Source organism: Dendronephthya gigantea, unplaced genomic scaffold (genome assembly GCF_004324835.1).
Source record: "Dendronephthya gigantea isolate DGI-Jeju-01 unplaced genomic scaffold, DenGig_1.0 000002F, whole genome shotgun sequence".
NCBI classification, from domain to species: Eukaryota; Metazoa; Cnidaria; class Anthozoa; order Malacalcyonacea; family Nephtheidae; genus Dendronephthya; species Dendronephthya gigantea.
In genome coordinates this window covers 3,373,949-3,394,632 of record NW_021163012.1, presented here as the reverse complement: position 1 = coordinate 3,394,632, position 20,684 = coordinate 3,373,949, and the positions used below count along the sequence as shown (strand labels likewise).

At 37.3% G+C, this 20,684-nt stretch overlaps 1 protein-coding gene across 2 annotated transcripts in view; it reads right to left on the bottom strand.

The window, feature by feature from the left end:
• The window catches only part of LOC114534477, a 31,722-nt gene extending 11,311 nt beyond the window's left edge, over positions 1–20,411 (bottom strand). For both annotated transcript variants that reach the window (XM_028555925.1, XM_028555935.1), the window contains exons 1-12: positions 20,009–20,411; positions 19,593–19,811; positions 17,319–17,449; positions 17,011–17,161; positions 16,049–16,158; positions 11,531–14,754; positions 5,885–6,058; positions 5,245–5,429; positions 5,039–5,141; positions 4,291–4,467; positions 3,227–3,435; positions 2,384–2,713 (exon numbers count right to left, since the gene is read on the bottom strand). In XM_028555925.1, coding sequence (XP_028411726.1) covers positions 2,384–2,713; positions 3,227–3,435; positions 4,291–4,467; positions 5,039–5,141; positions 5,245–5,429; positions 5,885–6,058; positions 11,531–14,754; positions 16,049–16,158; positions 17,011–17,161; positions 17,319–17,449; positions 19,593–19,811; positions 20,009–20,124 — 5,129 coding nt within the window. In that variant the 5' untranslated portion in view covers positions 20,125–20,411. The remainder of the gene's footprint in view (positions 1–2,383; positions 2,714–3,226; positions 3,436–4,290; positions 4,468–5,038; positions 5,142–5,244; positions 5,430–5,884; positions 6,059–11,530; positions 14,755–16,048; positions 16,159–17,010; positions 17,162–17,318; positions 17,450–19,592; positions 19,812–20,008) is intronic.
• Positions 20,412–20,684: the final 273 nt, after the last annotated feature.

Here is a 20,684-nt window from a genome sequence, read left to right as displayed (position 1 = left end):
TTTCTAATGTATGCATGCATGCCATCAATATTTCACGCACTACGGTTTAGCATATGTGCAAATGCAATTGAAAAGACATTCAAATTTTAACAATAGCTTGATTTCTAAAGGTCTCCTTTTTTTTGATACACCCTGTATATGAATCTTAGACGTGTTTCATGCGTAGTGTATTAAATGTGCCAAATACGTACATTGTAGACAAAAGATAATGAGATGGAATGCCTCATTATTTACTATTTCTATTGTGTTCGGCACATGCATGTAAAATACGGCGTATAAAGGCTAGTTTCCACTCAGGAAAAATCTCCTTTGGATCGGAACGGACAGGAAAATTTCCTTTGTCGGTGAGTTCCCAGGCGGCTTTTATACAAAGGACACTTTCCTGTCCTGTCCAAAACTAGCCTTAAAACGGATCTTGCATGCGGCACTGAAATAAGACAGTGTGAATAATGATGTTGTGATAAAACGCGATAGTGCAGAATATGATGGTTCCAGGTGCCCAAAAAACCAAAACTATCGAAAGCTCCTATTGTCAGAACTTACCCTAGGCACTGCTTTTATTTGCGAGTGTCGTGAACGAGTTTAGGGTGGCTGATGTGATAGAATATTTCAATGTATGTGCAGTCAACAATGACCGAGTTCAAGACAAATTTACATCCTCAGTATTTTCCATCGGTGAAAATGACTTGCTCATGAAAACTACGACTAAATGTGGCAATCAGTTCATGACAGTAAATCAGTAATGTATGCTCTTATGTAAAGCTCGTTTACACTTGCAATTTTTGCTGCAATTTTTGCTGCGATTTAATGTGCGATTTTCGTCTTTTGATAGATGTGAATGAGTAATTAGTTACGAATGCTTCGAATAATGAGAACTCTTATTTGAACATCAGTAACTATAATCTACTCGTTCACATCTGTCAAAAGAAGAAAATCGCACATAAAATCGCAGCAAAAGTTGCTAGTGTAAACGGGCCTTAACGGGAATAAAGATAGAAGCTGCTTGAGACTCCAAACGAGCTAAAACCTTTTTTTGCCTTTAAACCTTAATTTTGCATTTCAGGACACCCCTGCACTTGCACGAAAAACAGCTTGTCTCTCAATTTCTATTAGTTATTAGTCGTATTATCCGTTGATTCATATTTCACTTTATTAAACAATTCTACCATGACGCCAAGAATCGTTGGCACAACTACTCATGTCCCAAATATAGGCTACGTACAAAGAAAACTCATCAAAGTACATGTGTTCTCAACAAAAATATAAATGTGTTCTCACAAAATAATGTATCCTTCACAAAATAAATCTACTACAAACATTGAGTGAACATCGTATACGACAAATTAACTGAAAAATCGTGCAAAATGTGCGATGCTGTGTGCATGTATTTACGAAAATATATTTGGAAAAAAAAGTTACAAAAATTAATGCGTATGTAATTATTTCTAATAACGATCGCAAAGAACTCAAAACCCAATGTATGCGTAAATTGTTAGAAAAATTAGGAAAGCAAATTATTAAAGTGAGGCTGGTTGCCTGGAAGCAACCTCTATAGGTGTTTCCCGATAAATTTAGAAAAATTAAGCTAATACCATAATCGCCTCGTATTTTCTCCAATTTTCTCTTTCCCCTTTCAATATCGCCGGAAATTAAGTAAAATACAAAGGATTTTGTTTACGTTTAAATTTTTCCTGGATTTGCAAGGAAAATGGAAAATTCCGGATATAAAGTGTCACCTTTTATAGAATAGCTGTACTTTTTTCCGCGATAGATATACTTCTTACTAACATACGTAACGTACGCCATGATGAACAGAATTGCACGAAAGGAACACTGGAATTGTTTCTCAAAATACGAAGAAATTCTTTGTTGTTTACAAAATTTTCCGGGAACATTTAAAAGAAAAGGGTTAAGAGAGACTGTAAAGACACGTTTCCTCAACTATGTAACAACCAATCTTACCATAGTTCTCTAAATTATCTTCAGAGACAAGGTAACAATACTACAAACTATTAACATGACTTGTCGGGAAATAGATATTAAATTAAATCGCTCGGCGCCGCGGAAGATATTATGTCCTCGAGCTCTTCCTCAACTAGATTGGACCTAGTTCCTCTTCGCAAGTATCGACAGGGTATAACCCCCCTTTCCCACCCGGGTTCTCACAAACCTCCCCCCCCCCGACAAAGGTAATTTAATCGCTAATTCCTTTCAAGTTTTGCCATTATCGATAAACTCAACAAATGTTTCACCGCACATGATATGGATTGTGTACAAACAAAACTCCACAAAGAAAAGATTATACATAAACAAAACGAACACAACAACTATTGGTAAACAAAACAACAACGCGAATGACATTGAACAAACAGAAATCGCTTACTTATGGCTTCCCATGTGCTCACGTAGGATCAAAGTGACCTGATTCCAATCATTCTGATGATTCAACATCTTATTCCAAGCGGCTTGCTCCTCGGACGTAGAGTCGTCCCATTCCTTAAGACCAGTCCCCAGTCCTAAACGTACACCGCCGAGAAACTCGTTACTAGACCCCCGATCGAAATCCCAAATCGTCAGCTCGAGAACTCTGTCCATGAGTTCTTCATGCGTCACGTTTTCGTAGACAAAGTGGTGGTTCCACTTTGGATTTAGACTTTTCTTCACAACAGGCGTTTTCTGTTTGGTTTTCTTACTTTTGTCTGGCAGCAGATAACTGAAATTATCAGAGAAGGTAATTAATAATTACAAAACTTGAATTATATGGTTGGCAGCTTCTCCGCGCTATCTTGCTCTGGTGTGACTACAGTAGTCGGTTCTGACAAAAGATAATATACAAAACAATTTTTCCAGTAAAGAGAACATGAACAAAGATCACTTTTGTTTGAAAAACCAAATACAAAACGCCTTTACTGGTTTGCTTTATCAGTTCTAAACTGTTCTTCCAAGTGGTCCAGTAAGGATCATCTCTTATTGATTTAGTGTTACTACAGGAGGAAACCTAAACTAAACTAACTTTATTTATACTGGATGGCTCTATCAATTCTAAACTGTTCTTGCTAGAGGTCTAGTAACGATAATCTCTTATAGATCCAGTGTTTCTACACGAGGAAACCTAGTTACAACTATTAGATATATATTGATCGTAGCATATAGAGATCGCTATTCTTTCTAGCTAAATTAGTAAGACGCTCAGCTAGGTATACCAATACAATATATCACCCTTCACCTTTTGCAAAATGGATCAGAAAAACCGTTAGAATCTTTAGCTAGGAGGTTGCTTGCTTCGATGATATTTACATGAAGTTCTCCCTTCTCGTCTTCGGACTTTTTCTTCTTCTTCTTCTTCTTAGAGCTCTCCACGAGCGCCGAGGGCGGGACAAACTTCAAAGCAAACACAATCTCTCCATTGTAACATAACTGTGGGTCATCTGCTTGCTGCAAGAGAATTAAATAAAAACTTATTAGCTCAAGATCGAAACAAAGAGTACAGAGGTGTCCGTTTATATTTCCTCCGGTTAAATCCTCCTCAAAATAAATAACATCAATTTGTATTCTGGACACCGTCTCGCGTATTCATTCATTGTTATTCCTAAGGAATCTACACTACTTAAGCTTCATTATTGCTGTGATGAAATTTACTCTCTTATTTATCCCCAGTTATAAGAGGTAAAAAACTGAACTAAACTAGTTTATTGTACTGCATGGTTAGATGTAGCAATACCAGCCCTAAACTGTTCTTCCTAGAAATCAAGCAAGGATTGTCTCTTATTGATGCAGTGTTACTACCGGAAAAAACCTAAACTAAACTAACTTTATTTAAACTGGATAGCCCTATCAGTTCTAAACTGTTCTTCCTAGAGGTCCAGTAAGAATCATATCTTATTGATCCAGTGTTACTACAGGAGGAAACCTGAACTAAACTATCTTTATTTATACTGGATAGTTCTATCAGTTCTAAACTGTTCTTCTAGAGGTCCAGTAAAGATCATCTCTTATTGATCCAGAGTTACTACAGGAGGAAACCTAAACCAAACTAATATTATATATACTGAATCAGGTCTATCATTTCTAAATTGTTTTCCTATAAAGATCCAATTAGGCTTATATAGAAGTCCCTGACTGATCTAGTGTTACTATAATGGGGGGATTTCTAAAATAACTCTTTTATGTTAACCATGCTGCAAGGAAGTTCCGTCTACATGCAGAGACCCAAGACTATTATAAACTAAACTCAAATTAACTACAGCAAAACAATCTTTATTGTTTTATAAATTGATGACTTCTACTTACTCGTTCACAAAGGTCGTACCACTGAGGCTCGGGGTCTTCAAGACTAAATCCTGACTGATGGTATTGGTCGATGGGAACCAGAACTTCACCCAAGAAATCATTATGACCAAATGTATCGTGGTTCCAAACGGCAAGCCAAAGTGTTCGCTGCAGGATTTCATCGTAAGAGATTTTGTACTACAAAACAAAATGAAATTTTTGTGTTATGTTTTAAGATTGAAATCCTTGACCAACAGCATATTCGTACCAGTCGACGACACAAAAGCAGAGCCAAACACCAAAATACCCATCAAAAACATCACTAAATACAAAGATAACATATAATAGCAACCAAATAAACAAAAACAATAACAGGAGAAGAATGATCAACAATGGCAGCAACAACAACAACAACAACAATGACGACGACAACAACAAAAGTAACAACAACAACAAAAGTAACAACAACAACAACAACAACAACAAAAAATAGCGACAACGGCAATAACAATAACGATAACGATAACAGCACTAAAAGCAACAATAACAACAAAGACAGCAACAACAACAACAACAACAACAACAACAACATAAGCAACAACAATAAAAGCAACAATATTAACATCAACAAAGAAAACACATACACGAAAAAACAATAATATCAAGATCAACAAAGACAGCAATTAACTACAACAACAAAAGCCAGCGAATTTAAAATCTTAACTTTACTTGGCTTATAAACAACAATGCTATACCTGGAGATACTTACACTGAGTATTTCATCAAACACAGGATTGATAGTATGCTTTTTCACTTTCGATTTTCTTTTTCCAGTTCTACTTCTGTCAGGCAATAAGTAAGTCTTGACATAACTGTAAAAATCAAAATCAAATATACAATGGTTACTGCATATTCAAGTGTTTTGGAGACCCTATACTAAACAGTTTTACTGATAGAGCAATAAAATGCACTCACGGATCTGATGTCTCAGATTTCTTATCCACGGGAGTGATATTCCTGGCTTGATGAATCTGAATCTGAAACTCTTTAATCTTTGGATCGTATTTTATTCCAAACATGATCTCGCCACTCACAGCATATTTACCATAGACCTCACCACCAGCGTTGCTGTAGTAACTAACAATACTTTCTCGACTGCCCTGGAAAGAAAAACGGAATAAATTGCAAGTTTGCCTTGCCATGATGCAGCAATGGATAATATGCTGAATAAACACAGGATCAATGATATTTGCTGGATCTCTAGAAAGAACAGTTTAGAACTGATAGAGCTATCCAGTATACATAAGGTTAGCTTAGTTTAGGTTTCCTCCTGTAGTAACACTGGATCAATAAGAGATGATCTTTACTGGACCTCTAGGAAGAACAGTTTAGAACTGATAGAGCTATCCAGTATAAATAAAGTTAGTTTACTTTAGGTTTCCTTCTGTAGTAACACTGGATCAATAAGAGATGATCCTTACTAGACCTCTAGGAAAAACAGTTTAGAACTGATAAATATATCCACTATAAATAAAGATAGTTTAGCTTAGGATTCCTCGCGATAAGAGGTGATTTTTTTAACTTTGATGTAGAGAACAAACGGTGTTACACTTACCATACTCAATTGATCCTTCAACATTCTGTTTCCCAGTCCCCCTCCATACTTCGAGAAGGAGACGTCGATATCCTCTTCATAATCGGTGATGGATGAATTGCGGTTGTTATTGTCCTTATTGCCCTTCCGAAAGTCATCGGAAGCACCAGTAGTCACGATTATTGGTGCACTTTCCTAAACAATATTAGAGCTGATGATTAACTCTTGGGTACAGCAATGTACTAATGGATCAGGCATTCATTAATTTATCTTTTCTAGTCATTCATCGGTCAATGCATTCCTCAACACACCACAAAGTTACTTGTCTTCAACACAAATAAATTACAAAATTCCTATTATCCGAATTCATATTCGGGACGGGAAACTCATCTTAGAAGAAAGTTGATAGTAAAGAATAGATTTATAAGGTATGATGGGTCGGGTAATGCATAATCATTACGATAATAATTTTAGTGTTGTTCCATCCTTGACCGTGTTGATATTTCAGAAACTCGTCTGATATATCCGTCTAAATGCGAATTAAAGACGAGTCTCTCGTCCAGACAGGACTCCTGCCCAACGTACCCGTCTGTTTAGACGAGAAAGTTAGACGGGAAAGTTAGACGGAAAAATTGGGACGAGAAACCCGTGTGTGACCGGATTTTCATCTGACGAATTTCCCGTCTTCGATGAGTTTCCCGTCTCTAATATGAATTTGGCTATTGTAGAAAATTCCCAATTCAAAATTCACGATTTACCCATGATATATACGTGGTAATTTGATGGATTAGCTCTAGTATATACAGAGATGCGAAAACGAAAACAATTTTGTAGCAGCAGATAAGTCGATATCTCACGAATTTACCTAAAAGTAATGTCTACAATATCGCGACCCAGGCAATTACACTTGGTAAAATTATAAGAGAAATCTAACTTTTAGAAATATCGCTATTAGAGTTGTGTGCCCCAAATAGGCGATTTTACCACTCAATTTCACATATAATTTAGAACAAGTATGAGTACTGTAAAAACTATGTGTTTTACTAAGTACTAAGTGTACTAAATACTAACTAATATATATATATTCTATTTTGTTAGTTTAATTTATGTTCAGTTGAATATGCCCTAAAATTATAGTTTAAACACAGGCCGTCCAAGTACGCGTGATAATTTTAAGGCGAAAATTTTTTCAGCAATTTGTAAACATGGTGTAATAATAACACCTACTGATAACACCATGTTGACAAATTGCCGAAAAATTTCTCGCGTTCAAATTATCACGCATACTTGGGCTGCCTATGGTTTAAACGTAATAAACTGGAATTCAGGTCATTTTTTTATACATCCTATGCCTTCAATTCCCTATTCAAAGTATTTCGTATCTTCCCTGTCCTAATTTTGAGATGTTCTTTGTCTTGAAGAGGTCGTGATAATGGCAGTCTAAACTAGACTAAAGTCTATGATTTCAAGTCGGTATGTCGTGAAATGTCTGAACGTTTAAAGAAGAACATTGTAAAATATCTTAAAACAATATTGTAAAATAGGCCAGGCTTATTTCTTATGTAAAATATATAAACAAGCGATGTTAAAAAACAAAAACAACAATAATAAAACGACTTGTGAAGTATTCAAAATTTTTCACATATTTTTTCACAAAACATTCTTTAATTTCGTTGTCATGGAAACAACGGCAATTTATCATAACAAGAGACTCATTTCCTCAGAAGTAATTGAACGGCAATTCCCTTTGAACCGAATGTTACAGAGGGAAGAAGGGACTTTTAATGTTTTTTTCCCAAAGTTCTTTGTTTCATAGCTTTTCTAAGCACCTCCGTCCATGGTAAAAAAAGCACTTCATTTCATTTCATTGTAAAAGAAATGCCGGAGGCCGAAGTATAACAATGCAAAAATTCACTATTGTGCATTTCTGTATCGCTATCAAAGAGAAACTTATTGAACAACCTTAAAATGTTCAATTTTTCTTCCGAATATACGCATTCTGCAATCGTTTGACAGCTCATTATACACATCTGACAGCTGCATATGTGAAATGGCCATTTTGAGGCTTAAAGTTATTGATTCAACAAGGTTATTGATTCAAATCTTTTGTGCAAGATATATTTTGTTTGATTAATTGAGTTTTTATAAATCTTTTTATAAGTCTTCCAATTTCCGCGGTGTCGCACAGTATGGCAGTGTTTACGCTGACATGTCTGCCCAGGCTTATGTGCTGGACCCAGATCTCTCGGCCGAAGCAAAAGTAAGGGAGGTCAAGTGCTTTACACAACGAAAATCAAGGCCATGGCTTGGCCTAGGCCAGAATCTTTTGTGCATGTTTAAACATCGCTTATGCAATCGGTTCTTGCTTACAAACTTTGAATATTCAAATCAACTCTGATCGCGTTGACGCGTAACGACAAACTGCTCAATCTCTCATGTAAATAAATATTTCGTGAATATTATCTAACAGTAACTACAAAGGTTTCAATATTGAGGTAATATTTGCGATAAACCACATGACTAAATTTAGCGTTGCTTTCTCCATGTAGAGCCTATATTGCGTAGCATATAATAGTTACTGCAAAACCTAGGTAACTGAGAAATTCGTGAGTAATATACTGTGGCAATAAAATTTTCGTTCCATGTAAATTTCGTAAATTTCGTTCCATGCAAATTTCGAGTATAGAATTTACAGTACTTTTACACAAACTTAAAGCCTTCGAAACCTTTCAGAACTAATATATGGTGCCAAAAAATTGTAATTAGCATTGAACTACGTAATTAGTACGATTAATGTTCAGCTATAACTGTCACATTTGAGGACTACAGTGTTACAAAACCGTAACTATCGACAATCGGACAGTCTTCATGAAAATGCTTCTGGATTCTCGATAGTAAAATATATTATTGATTTCACCCTCAGGAAATGCCCAAGAATATCCGGCGTCAGCATATTACTATTAGGGTTGCACTTATTTTAAGGGTATCGAATTGGTTTGAGATATATTTCAGCCAGCGCGTTAAGTAAATAAAGAATCATATTTTGGCCAGGGAAATTCTTCCCTCAAGCTTGTAATGCCCGATGAATTAAGTAAGGATAACGATGAAACTGGTATAGAGTTAAGAGTTTTAAAGTATCCCATATTAATAAATTAGCATATAATATACTACGCGAATATTAGTTCACCACATGATAATAGGTTGCATGAAGTTGGTGGTGACGATTTACACTATATACCGGTTTGCTCACGAGTGGGTTAAATCTTGCAACTATTAAAAGGCAGTAAAACATTTCATTGTCAGAGAACGAAATAAATATACCAAATCTACCAAGCTAATAAGCATTTGGTACGAACCATTGCTCTCTTTAAAGGCAAACGAAGATATCGTGACGAGCGAATCCGGTTTAAAGTATAAACGGGGCCTTGGGTATGTCGTATGTTTATGTATTTAGACGAATGTTTGTGTATTAGCTATAAGTTGATTAAAGATTTCGCGCGATGGAAGATGGCATACCTCGTCGTCAACATATCTGTCACAACAAAAACAACAGAACGATCTCAAGCAAGATTTCTTCCTTCGCGGGGGTTTAACCACGAGTGGAAAGGTTCTATAATCCATAGAGGCGGGTGCTTGCACCGGTACGAACTATGTTCCCTCATGTTGGGTGAAAACTATCAGTTAGAACGGTAAGTTCTCGCGAGCGAACCTTACACGGCCACATCATACATAAAACAACTGAGCTACACCACTCGACGTGATAATAAGGTTAATAATGACATGTGTGTATTAATGACCTCACAGCACTAAAGCCTTAGTTTTTGCATAACAATGCGAAATTAATATAACCACTTGATATATCATAATCGACTCAGCTGCATGGACAATGCTTTTGTGCCCAACAGAATAGCGGCGGTTTAGTTTTTTATCGTAATTAGGTTTCAGTTATGAGTATAGCCTGGTACACACTGGTGCACTCAACACGCACGCACGTCAAGGGGCGCAGGACCACATTTAAGTTGGGGGGGGACGGCATTAACTTCCTGGGCATTTGCCTGGTAAAACCTTTTCACCCCGTTGAATTTTATAACGTTGGCACGTAACGTTAAAGCGAGTATCATAAGAGTTTCAAACCAAATTGAGATAATAAATGGAGACCTTTAGCTTAACCAATTAACCTTTCTTACGACGTCGGAAGAATGTGCCGCCATTTTGGGCACTCTCTTTTTGAATCGTGAGCGCGAAACTTTGCGACAGCGACTGTCTTTAGGCTGAATTGAATTGAATTGTTATGATTGTTCAAACCCATATATGAAAAATAGCGGATATCGATAGTCCAAAAATGGCGGATATTGATATTTGTCATCGTAAAAAAGAGAAAACTGCCAACGGCAAAGTGATGCTTGAGGGTAGAGTTTTAGCACTTTCTTGTCCATAACTTGCCTCAGTTATTAGTTAATGTTTCAAAATATAGTTCGCCAATATTATAGACTTCAAACCTAGCCATTTTTTTTTACTGAAAATGAATTAAACCGTCTGCGGTTTGAGGTTTGTCGTAACTAGTAAACGTCAGGTAACTAAGTAATCGTAAAGGTCTGTATTCTGTCATTCGTGTCAATTTTATGACACGAATGACAAAATATCTCAATTTGGTTCTCGCAGAATACGTGCAGAATACGTGCAGGTCAAAGTACGGTTAAAAGTGTCATGTCTGCATGTTAAGTGCCACAAGTGTGGGCTTAAGGTTAACATATCATTGATGAGAAGAAGGTTAGGATTAAGATTAGGATCAAGATTAAGGTCAGCATATCATTTGATGAGAAGGTTAGGATTAAGATTAAGATCAAGATTAAGGTCAACATATCATTGTTGAGAAGAAGGTTAGGATTAAGATTAAGATCAAGATTAAGGTCAACATATCATTGTTGAGAAGAAGGTTAGGATTAAGATTAAGATCAAGATTAAGGCCAACGTATCATTGTTGAGAAGGTTAGGGTTAGGTTTAATATTAAGATCACGATTAAGGCTAGAATTTGGATTATAGGCTAACTGAAAGTGAAAATTTTCAAAGAATGGTCACAATATGAGTGAGAAAAATGCTTGAATTTTTTTTATCTAATGATATGCAGCACAATTTTAAGTATAACGATGCTGTTGGATCTCAATTTCTAAACAACATTTAGAATTCAAATCAACCGATGGAAAATGGAAACATTTTTAACGTTTTTAAAATGTTAGGCCTGTTTCGGACGTCAAAGAGGTTCAAGTTAATTAAAACTACATTGTTTACTAAATCGAATCCCCCAAAAAGAGAAATTTTGTCGAGCAACATGTCTGCTACACAATGTTCTCTACCTAGGGCCGTTTCTTACTTGGCGGAACTCTTCGATCGAACAAAATATTGAACAAAATATTTCGCTCTGTTTTTTATTCAATCTTGGGAAGTCGACTGAAGTGGATCAGTTGACAGAGCGAAATTGAAAAGAAAGTCAAGTGAAAAATTTCGTTCAATTGAGGATTTTTCGATCGAATTTTCATAACTGAAAAGAAAATCAGGCGAAAATTTAATGGAAAACCGCTTTAAGACAGTTTTCCACTAGAAAAATTTCGTTCGATCTAAAATTTCAGCCTAGCGGAACTTTTACAGAAAGGAAATTTTGTACTCACCGAAGGCGGTCTTCTTGCGTCGTCTGCACCCGCTCCGTCGTCACCTGAAATTGAAGGTGTTCGTTTAGAAGCTGTGTCTTCACTAGCGTAAGGAGTGCCGTAATAACCAGACGTGTCGGAGATCATCGATTCACTGTCGCCATGAGATCCTTCGTAATGAAGGTCGGAGGATCTTCGCGAGTCCTGACCCTCGCTACCCTCGTGAGATGCACGATCCGCGCGTGCCCCAGAGTGATCTTTATTCGGGGAATATTCATGCGTGAGTTCGCGGTCAGAATCTTCGCGATATTCAGTTTCCCCTCCAGCGCCTTGACCCGCTTGATATTCGCGTTCCTCGTCATCCACATCATGCCCACGATCCTCGAGAGAGACTTGACTTGACTGATCACGGTCTTCGCTAGCATCTTGAACTGCGTGGTACCCACGATCATCGCGAGGGGTGCTCGCGTGGTACCCACGTTCCTCTTCCTCGAGGCTTCCGGGATATTCGAGAGTTTCTTCACCGGCGCGAATATCGTCGCTCAGTGTCTTATCGAGATCATCAATTTCATCTTCACGCGACTCATCTCTTCTCATACTGACGTCAACGCTAGCGAAGGTTTCCGAGAACGCCTGCATCGCATCCATTCGGCTATCGGGCGACGGCGGTGCCTTATCGCTAGCTGGAAGGACGCTTTTTTCCTCGGCGAGATCACGTGGCTCGGAGCGGTTGCTTTGATTTGTCATTGATATTTCTGGGCGAACATCAACATCGCCAAAAGCTTCTTTTTCGCTCCCAGGCCCTTCCGCATCGTCCTCATCGGACTCAAAGGGATTGGGCCCGTTATCGTCTTTCGCCGGGAACTGCGTCGCTTCGTTGTCTACAAATGTATCAGATTTCAAAGGTGAGCTGGCAGTAAAACTACCGCCGGACATAAAACTACTATGAGTATTTGAAGAGTTTATGTCAATGTTAGATTTAGTCTCTGAGCTAAGTTCATGGTCTATGCCTTTCTCGTTTAGTTCCCGCTGAATGGCATTGCCTGCTAGAGGTACGTCTAAATCTTCTTCGTTTTTGAACTGGGTATCATCGCTAAAACTCTCGTATTCGGGCGCTGTCAATGCGATGTCTTCAGACGGAAGTTTAGATTTAACATCCGAGCTCAAGTCTTCAGCGTCTATTTCATTCTCGTCAGAAGACTCCTGTTGCAATTCCACGCCACTTTTCTCCAAATTCAGAGATGTTTCCACTGTTATGGACTCATTCTCCGAGTCACTTTGACTTGGCTCACGAGGGCCCAGGTTACCAACACTTGTACCACTAATCTCAGACGATTGCTCCAGTAATTCCACTTTATTATTTTCATCCAAATTCAGAGACGTAGGTTCCTCAGAAGGAAATTCATATGGATCGGTTAGATCGGGGCGGACGTCACTATTCTCTGCCTCCATGTCAGTGACTCCAGGTGCCTCCAAATTCAGAGTTGCTTCGACCTCAGTATGATCAGTTGTAAAGTCACTTTGAGAGGCATCAGCTCGGCTGATATCACCGATACTTGTGTCATTCTGAGGCAATTCCTCTTGTAATATGACTTCAGTTTTTTCCAAACTCAGAGTTGCTTCAGTCTTAACCTCCTCGGGTTGGTAACCATGTTTCATCCCGGCATCGCCAACTCCCAAGTGTCCCTCATAAGCGTCGTCTATCCCCGAAAGATCCTTACTTTGTTTTCCCACGTCTGTACTCTCTTTATTAGACACAAAAGCCTCTTCATTCCCGCTCGACTTGATTGAAATTTCATACCTCTTACTGGGACTGATTTTTTCATCTTTGCCGAAACTGATGTCCAAGGTTTTCGGAGCCTTCTCGGGGCTTCTCCCAAAACGATCTTCTTTTGATTTCGTTTCCCAGTTTTTAATCCGCGATAATACGGAGAGAACATCTGTATTTTTATCGTCATCATCATCTTTGTCATGATTTCCGGGAATATCTCTTGTAGGAACCTCTACGATAAATCCTTTACGAGCACCATCATTCGTAGAGCGCGAAACGGTATTCATGTCCCCTCGGACTTCACTTGCGGTCGAAAAGCCATTCCCCTTTGTGGAAAAGTCATCACTCCCGATATCAAATTGTTCGGTGTTAAAACTCTCAGAGGCACCTTGATGTGTTAAACTCCCGTTATCACTTTCATTATCATCTCCAAATGCAACATTGGGAGAAACTGGTTCAGTGTACATTTGGCTGGATTCCTCGCGATCAATTTCAGGCGAGCTTTCGATAACAGCCTCATTTTGCTCACGTTCCAAAACTTCATGTAAGCCGACATCAAGTTCCACACCGTCTTGAGATACTTCATCAATCTCTAATTCAACTTTGGAAGCGGGCTGGCAAACATCAGCCTCTGTGGAACTAACATCCTCGTAATCACGTTGCATCTTAGCTGGTAAGTCTGAACCGAGATCATAAGCTTTTTTGCCCGACCCAAACACCTCAGCCATATTTTCACCCTCTAAACCACTTCCAGAATCCCTCGGAGTAGAATCTTCGGAAATAACAGTCACGTTTTGACCTTTCCAATCAGTCCGAAAATTATCCTTTTCCATTTCAAATGTATTGTCGAAAACATAATCTAAATCTTCATTTTTTCGTTTGCTCCTTAAATCTTCACTTTCAACCGTAACATCGCTTAAAAGTTGATGATCCAAGTTTTCTTTATACCTTCCTACTTGTCCTTCGTATCTTGAGCGATGGCTTTCACTATCGGCTTTTTCAGAGGATGCTTGAGGCTTTACTTTTAAATCCTCGCTGCTGGAAAAGTGTCTTCGTTTAGAAGGAATATCAAACCTTGGAGCGGATACGTAAGACATATCTTCATCCGTAATTAAGCTTGTGGGACGACTGCGAACCTTCTCCTTGTCCCTAGGTAGCCCTTCATCACTCTTAGTGTACCTTAGCAGCTTTTTCCCCGCCACACTACCGTCACTTTTTTGTTCCATAGATGCACCCTTATCGAGGCTTAGGGGATCATCTTTCGTGTCCTTAGATATTCCCAGTCCATGCCCAACATCCCCAAATGACCCTTGCTGCACATCACCTGCCCTTCCTTGATGTGTTAGGCTAAGAGGTTTCTCCTCCAATCGCGGTTCGACAGCACGTGACGTGACCATTGGACTCCAATGATCGTCATCGGTTTCGAAGGGCTCATCGTGATCATTATCCAAACTCTCACTACTCTCTGACTCACCTACCATAAAAGGGAAAGGGAAGCTCATAATTTTGAGGTCTGAAATTATGTCTTGAAACTGCTAAATTTAACGTTGTGTTTTCATTAAATTTACCAATGTAATGTCGACAACTAACTCGTTTAATTTTAACTGGTTTTAATTTATTTTCAAGTTATAATTTTGGTAACAATTTCCCCGGGTAATACGCGTAAACTTTGCGAAATACGAAGGGAATTTTTTTTATTTACACAATATTTTGTAAGGAAACTTCGAAATTCACAGTATGAAACAAATTTTAGTATGATCTTTCTGGTAATACACTTGTCCTGGAGGCCTAATTGATTTTTGCAGAATTTGATATGGTTTGAAGATGGTTATTAGGTAGGTCAAGTCAGAGTTGTAGCGAGAGTTTATTGCATTGAGTAGAAAATTCAGCGTAAAAATCGCGCATTTAGAAATCTCCACCAGAAGAATATCCAATGCTCTTGACTGTGTAACAGCAAATTATTCATGCATTTACTAAAAAGTTAAGTTACATTTTACTAAATATTGGAATATTATTTAATTAAATATTATCATTTTTATAATTTAAATCATTTTATAGCAAGCTAGCTATTAAAGCTTTTACAATGTGGATATTGTGTATCAGATTCGCATATTCAAAGGGGATTAGCTGAAACGGTGAATAAGCCAAAGTTTAAAAAATACTCTCATGCATCTTGTGAATGACTAAGCCTACATCTTATGCATTAAATATGTTCTTCCATTGAAAATTACTCTATTTTAATCGAAATTTTCAGCTCAGTTGTTCGATAAATAGATAATTTTGTTTTCCATTTTGAACTTATCCACCGTTTAAGCTAAGCGCCTGAAGGGACGACCAGCTGTAGGTTGTTTAGCGTAGGCCCGATTAGCTTTAACAGTGGATAGGCTCAAAAAAGAGACAAAGAGAGTTATGCATGAACATTTAGCAAAAAATAAAGGTCATTAGAAATGAATACAACAACAGAGTTTATGCATGACTACACAATTTTGGCTTATCCCACCGTTTAAGCTAAACGGGCTTCGCATAAGGTTGTTTGAAAGATGGATAAAGTTAACTGGATGGTTTGATTATTTCGAATATTTAAAAAATTCTTCATCCTTGATTGATCCAAACTAGTTTTTAATCATTTTAAATTTGATACATGTACCTATGCTTGATAGCTTTTTTAAAGCACTTCATGATCACTATCCATTGCCAGTGGATAACTTTATCCACCTTCGAACAACCAGTCACAGGTATAGCCATAAGTAAATAAACAATGAACACACCTTTAGAGGAAGTTTTATCCGATGCAGTGTTATGACTTCCTTGTTCACTATCAACGTCTGAGTCATCTGAATATGGAAAACCCATCGTTCCACCTCCATTACTTTGTGCACTGAAAATAATGCCAGATTGTAGGGTTACTGGGTTAGGTTAGCACTGATATGTCGCCGACTGCAATAGACCTTTTTCATAATGACGTCAAACGCGGAAAGCCCGATGTTACACGAAGTTTGATTGGCTCGATAGTTTTGTGGAGCTAATCAAATTTCGTTGTAACATCCGACTTTCTGCGTTTGAGGTCATTATAAGAAAGGTCTATTACTAATTGATTTCGAGATATAACATTTGACGATTAGTCTCCATAGTCCGAGAGTCCATAAAATGTCTACTTTAATAACGCAGCAGAATAACGAGCAATGTTTAGACCACTTTACTATTTTCGTACCGAATTATAGAAATATCTTCTATCCCACTATCGACTCATTCGAGTCATTTCGTAATAATAAAACTTTGCTTTTGAATTAGCTTGCTCAGGATTTTATTTGGTTTGAAATGCATGTATTTCTAGTATGGATGTACGAGTGCACAGATTAGTTGCATCACAAACACTGCCATACTTTTGTTTAAAAGGAAAGCAAAAAGACGATTTAATCTGAGAGTCTGATAGGTGGTTTCTGAGTCAAGCCAAGTCGATTGACAAGTTTTTTTTTATACATATGTCGCGTGTTTTGGCGGGAATAACATCTTTTCGGGGTACCACACAAAAGTTAGCTTTATTCCTTAAATTATGTAATGGACTAAGTTTTGAACAGTATTTGGTGGTTGCAAAACACCAAGACTATCACAAACACAGAAAATAAAATAAATACAAAAGCAGTTTCGACGCCTTCGGCTTCGTCTTCGATTCAAGTGTCACTTTCTTCTCGGCGTACCCTGACAAATCTTTTTGACAAGAAATACTTACTGGTTGTGATTAAAGACAGCATTTCCGGACAGTCTATCAGAGCTTTGTCGTCGATTGCCCCCTGGGCTGTCAGCAGTACCTTCATCTGCATGGAAAGGATTACTGGCTTCATCATACTCTTCTTTAGGTGGAGGGTATCTTGAATGGATATCTTAATTTCAAAGGAAAATATATGGAAAGTTAAAACCAAGAGTATATTAAGTGAAATACATGTTAACTATTACTTAGGATGATGTTCAATGCCCTTTAAATAACAATGTTGAGAAGTTTCACTAACATCTGATTCTAAACGTGGAAATGATACAAACCGTTTTGAGGTTTCGATTGACTACCAGGATGTCTTCGTAATGATTGCCTCACCAACATGCTGCCAAAGAGTTGGCCATTTCTTTGCTTATGGCCTTGAAAAAACCATGCACCAGATTGTGCTTTCACCTCCCTGCAATATGACAAGAGATTTGAAATGAACCTAATTGATTTAATAAATAATTGATGTACATAATACAACTTTTGGATAAAAGGCTGTGAATTTTGACAGGGAGCCTTGTTATAAAATCCCTCAGATTTTATAGTTGCTGGTTCTCTTTCGTTGGGACTGTATACTATCACGACACCACAATTTGTTTTCAACTTTCATTAACAATAGCTCATTACAAGTCTGATCACAACGTTCGGTAAACACTCTGTCACTTTGTTCAAAACCCTCCCTCGCTCTCTCACTTTTCTCTCTTATTTATACTGTTTGCTGTTTCAACCATGAGAAGTTTGTTTCTCAAAGGAAGGTCAGTGCTGATGCATTTGACTGCCCATAATTTCCCCCTAATCTACATTAGTTCCTTGCTTGGTTGACCACAGCCTACCTAACTACCATTTCCTTTAAGTATCTATGCATTGTTGACCATATCTGTGGTTTCACTGTGTTCCTCATATCTTTGTGCAAGGGCGAAACCAATTCCCTCGATTGTTAGTTGTGTTTTTTTTCTCTAGTGACTATTTTTATAACCGGATAATTATATACTTTTACTTAACTATATACTTAAAGGAAATAACTAATTTATAACAAGCCTCACTCACGAAAGTCAATAATGCAAGTTGATTGTTTCATTCATGAGAGTGAGGATCCCTGGATGAAAAGTACATGCATGCAACAAAGAAAAAGTGCAACATTCAAAAGGGTGTTAATTAAAAGAAGTAGGTGTTAATTAGGATTAGTGCTAAACAGTTATCTTATTGTAATCAGTATATATTTTCTCTTCAGCAGATCTGAAGGTGTTGCATCAAAGACTAGTTGTATAAAAGACTAGTTAACTTTAATTGCATAGTTAAGGACAGAACCGCCCAATCACAGTCATGTATTTCAGAGTTAGCTAGGATTTAATTATGCAATGTGTAGTTTAATAGTTTTATACAACCAGCCCCAGGGGTTTAACTAACTAACACTCTCAGTTGGGAAATTTCAATTGCATATACTGCTTTTTCAAATTGCATGCCAATCATTCATTAGGAAAATTTTGTCCAACAGATCGAATCATTGATGTAAGTATATTTTGACACTTAATTTTTTTACTTCAACAATGCAATGACAATTGGAAAGACTGGACTGGAGACAACTGTTATATAGTTTGTAAGAACCTGTTATAACCTGCTGCTTAAATTGCATGGTGATATAGCTAAGCAACCAATCTGCAGTTTCAAAAACTCAAAAGAATACTGCAAAGGTTTTTGTTGGCGAAAGCACAAATGCACTTCAAGTTAATTTAATCAATGCTCCATTACCTTTTATGGAATTAAATAAATAGATAATGAGGTTTCGACATTTGAGTACTTCAAGAATAGGAAAACATTATACTTAAGAAGCCAACACAGGGTTTTAAACAACTCTGAGGGAAAAGACAACACTTCAGTTTTGTACAACAAAGCTCTTTGTTGTTTATTTTCGTAGCTTACAATAAAAGGTATTAATCCAACCGCAAGAAATCTGTATTCTAAATGCTGAATTTATGTGTATTTTTTTTTATGAAAACTACGGCATTGTTAGCATAACGAAAGTTATTTAATATTGAATAAGACTACAGTACGATATTCAAAATCGTACTCGCGATTAAGGTGTTAAAATTGACTAAAAGTTGCAATTAAAAGTTGTGATAATATTTTTACAGTCATTTTCTCATTAAACCACACAGCGCAGATTACACAGGCCTAAAACAATTACGAATCATGCCGTGTGTTTATCCTAGATCTCATATTACGTTCAAAAAAACACTGGGTGTTATTGGCAACGCCTTCGCTAGAGAAATATTTATTCATCAAACTAAAATAGCATTCACAAATATGCAACTCGACGAAACAAGTGCTGGATAAACGTTTGAGTTTGTCTTGTCCGTGTAAAAGGAGACGCGTTTGAATATATTCAGTAAAAGAATCAATATTGCCTACAAAACGACCCGACCGCAAAGATATGAGGACAAACAGCTTGATAATAAAACGTGGATGTGAGGTTAACAAGGCATACATTTTTAATGATTTGAATGCGTTCAAAACCATTCAAAACAGATCAAAAGATTGTCGATTCTTAAACTTACCTCACTTTACTACATAACGTGCAAATCCAGCCGTCGTCTATGTCATTCACACGGCAAACTTTGCAGACTTTTAACTCGCATCTCGGGCAGTAAGCTCCCCTGTTGAAAAGGATACCGAAGTAAGTCTGGCACCTGGCACAATAGCTCTCATTCTTTGATTCAATGTCCGCTTCTAGAAGTCCGTTTTCTTTGAGATCGTCTAAATCTTTCCTCAGAGAGCTAAAAGCAGAAGAGACACGTATATTGCCTTTTATTTGTGTATTGCCTTAAAACAATTCCGGTCAACATTACCACTTAACGATAATATGTGTATATTTTGACGTAAAAATAGAGCCGTTCCCATAGGCATTAACAACATAAAAGTTGAAAATTTGTTAGAAGCTTGTTATAAATCGCTCAGGTTTTATTATACTCACCCAATTCTATTCTGTTCCTGCTTTCTGATATCAGCATCTTTAGCAATTACGTTGCTGATTAGATCCCGTTCAGCTTCGGTAAGAAAGCTTAAATCCAAAAGCACTTCTTTGGACATAATGCCAGACTAGTTTACACTAGTGACTACACTGTCTTTAAACCCAGCATTTAAGCCTCGATTAAAGCGAAACTTCGGTATTATTTCCACAATTTTAAAGCCTTTCCGGTGCAGTTCGTCCTACTGTCGAGCTGTGTAAATACACTCGTTGCATTCTTGAGTCATCATTATGCAAAAGTAATTTGCTTTTATAATGTTTTGAATACATTACAAAAACTAAAAGCTTTAGTTTTAATAAAAATTTTCTCAAAGTTTGTACACAGGTCAAAAGAGCAAACGGGACACTTGTCCGACAGGCTAAAAGACATACCCGGATATATCATATGAAATCAATTAACATCCTTCGTTGCCCAAAGATATCTATAAACACTGTTAGATGGTCCTAAATACCCATACACATCCGCAAACAACAAACGAAATCCACATATATTCGTGCACATCCCTGCAAAACCACTAATATCCCCAATCATACCTAACCATCAAAAGATATCCCTACATTTCAAAACTAAACCAAATTATCCAAAATCATCCATAGACATATCTATGTATATCCATGAACA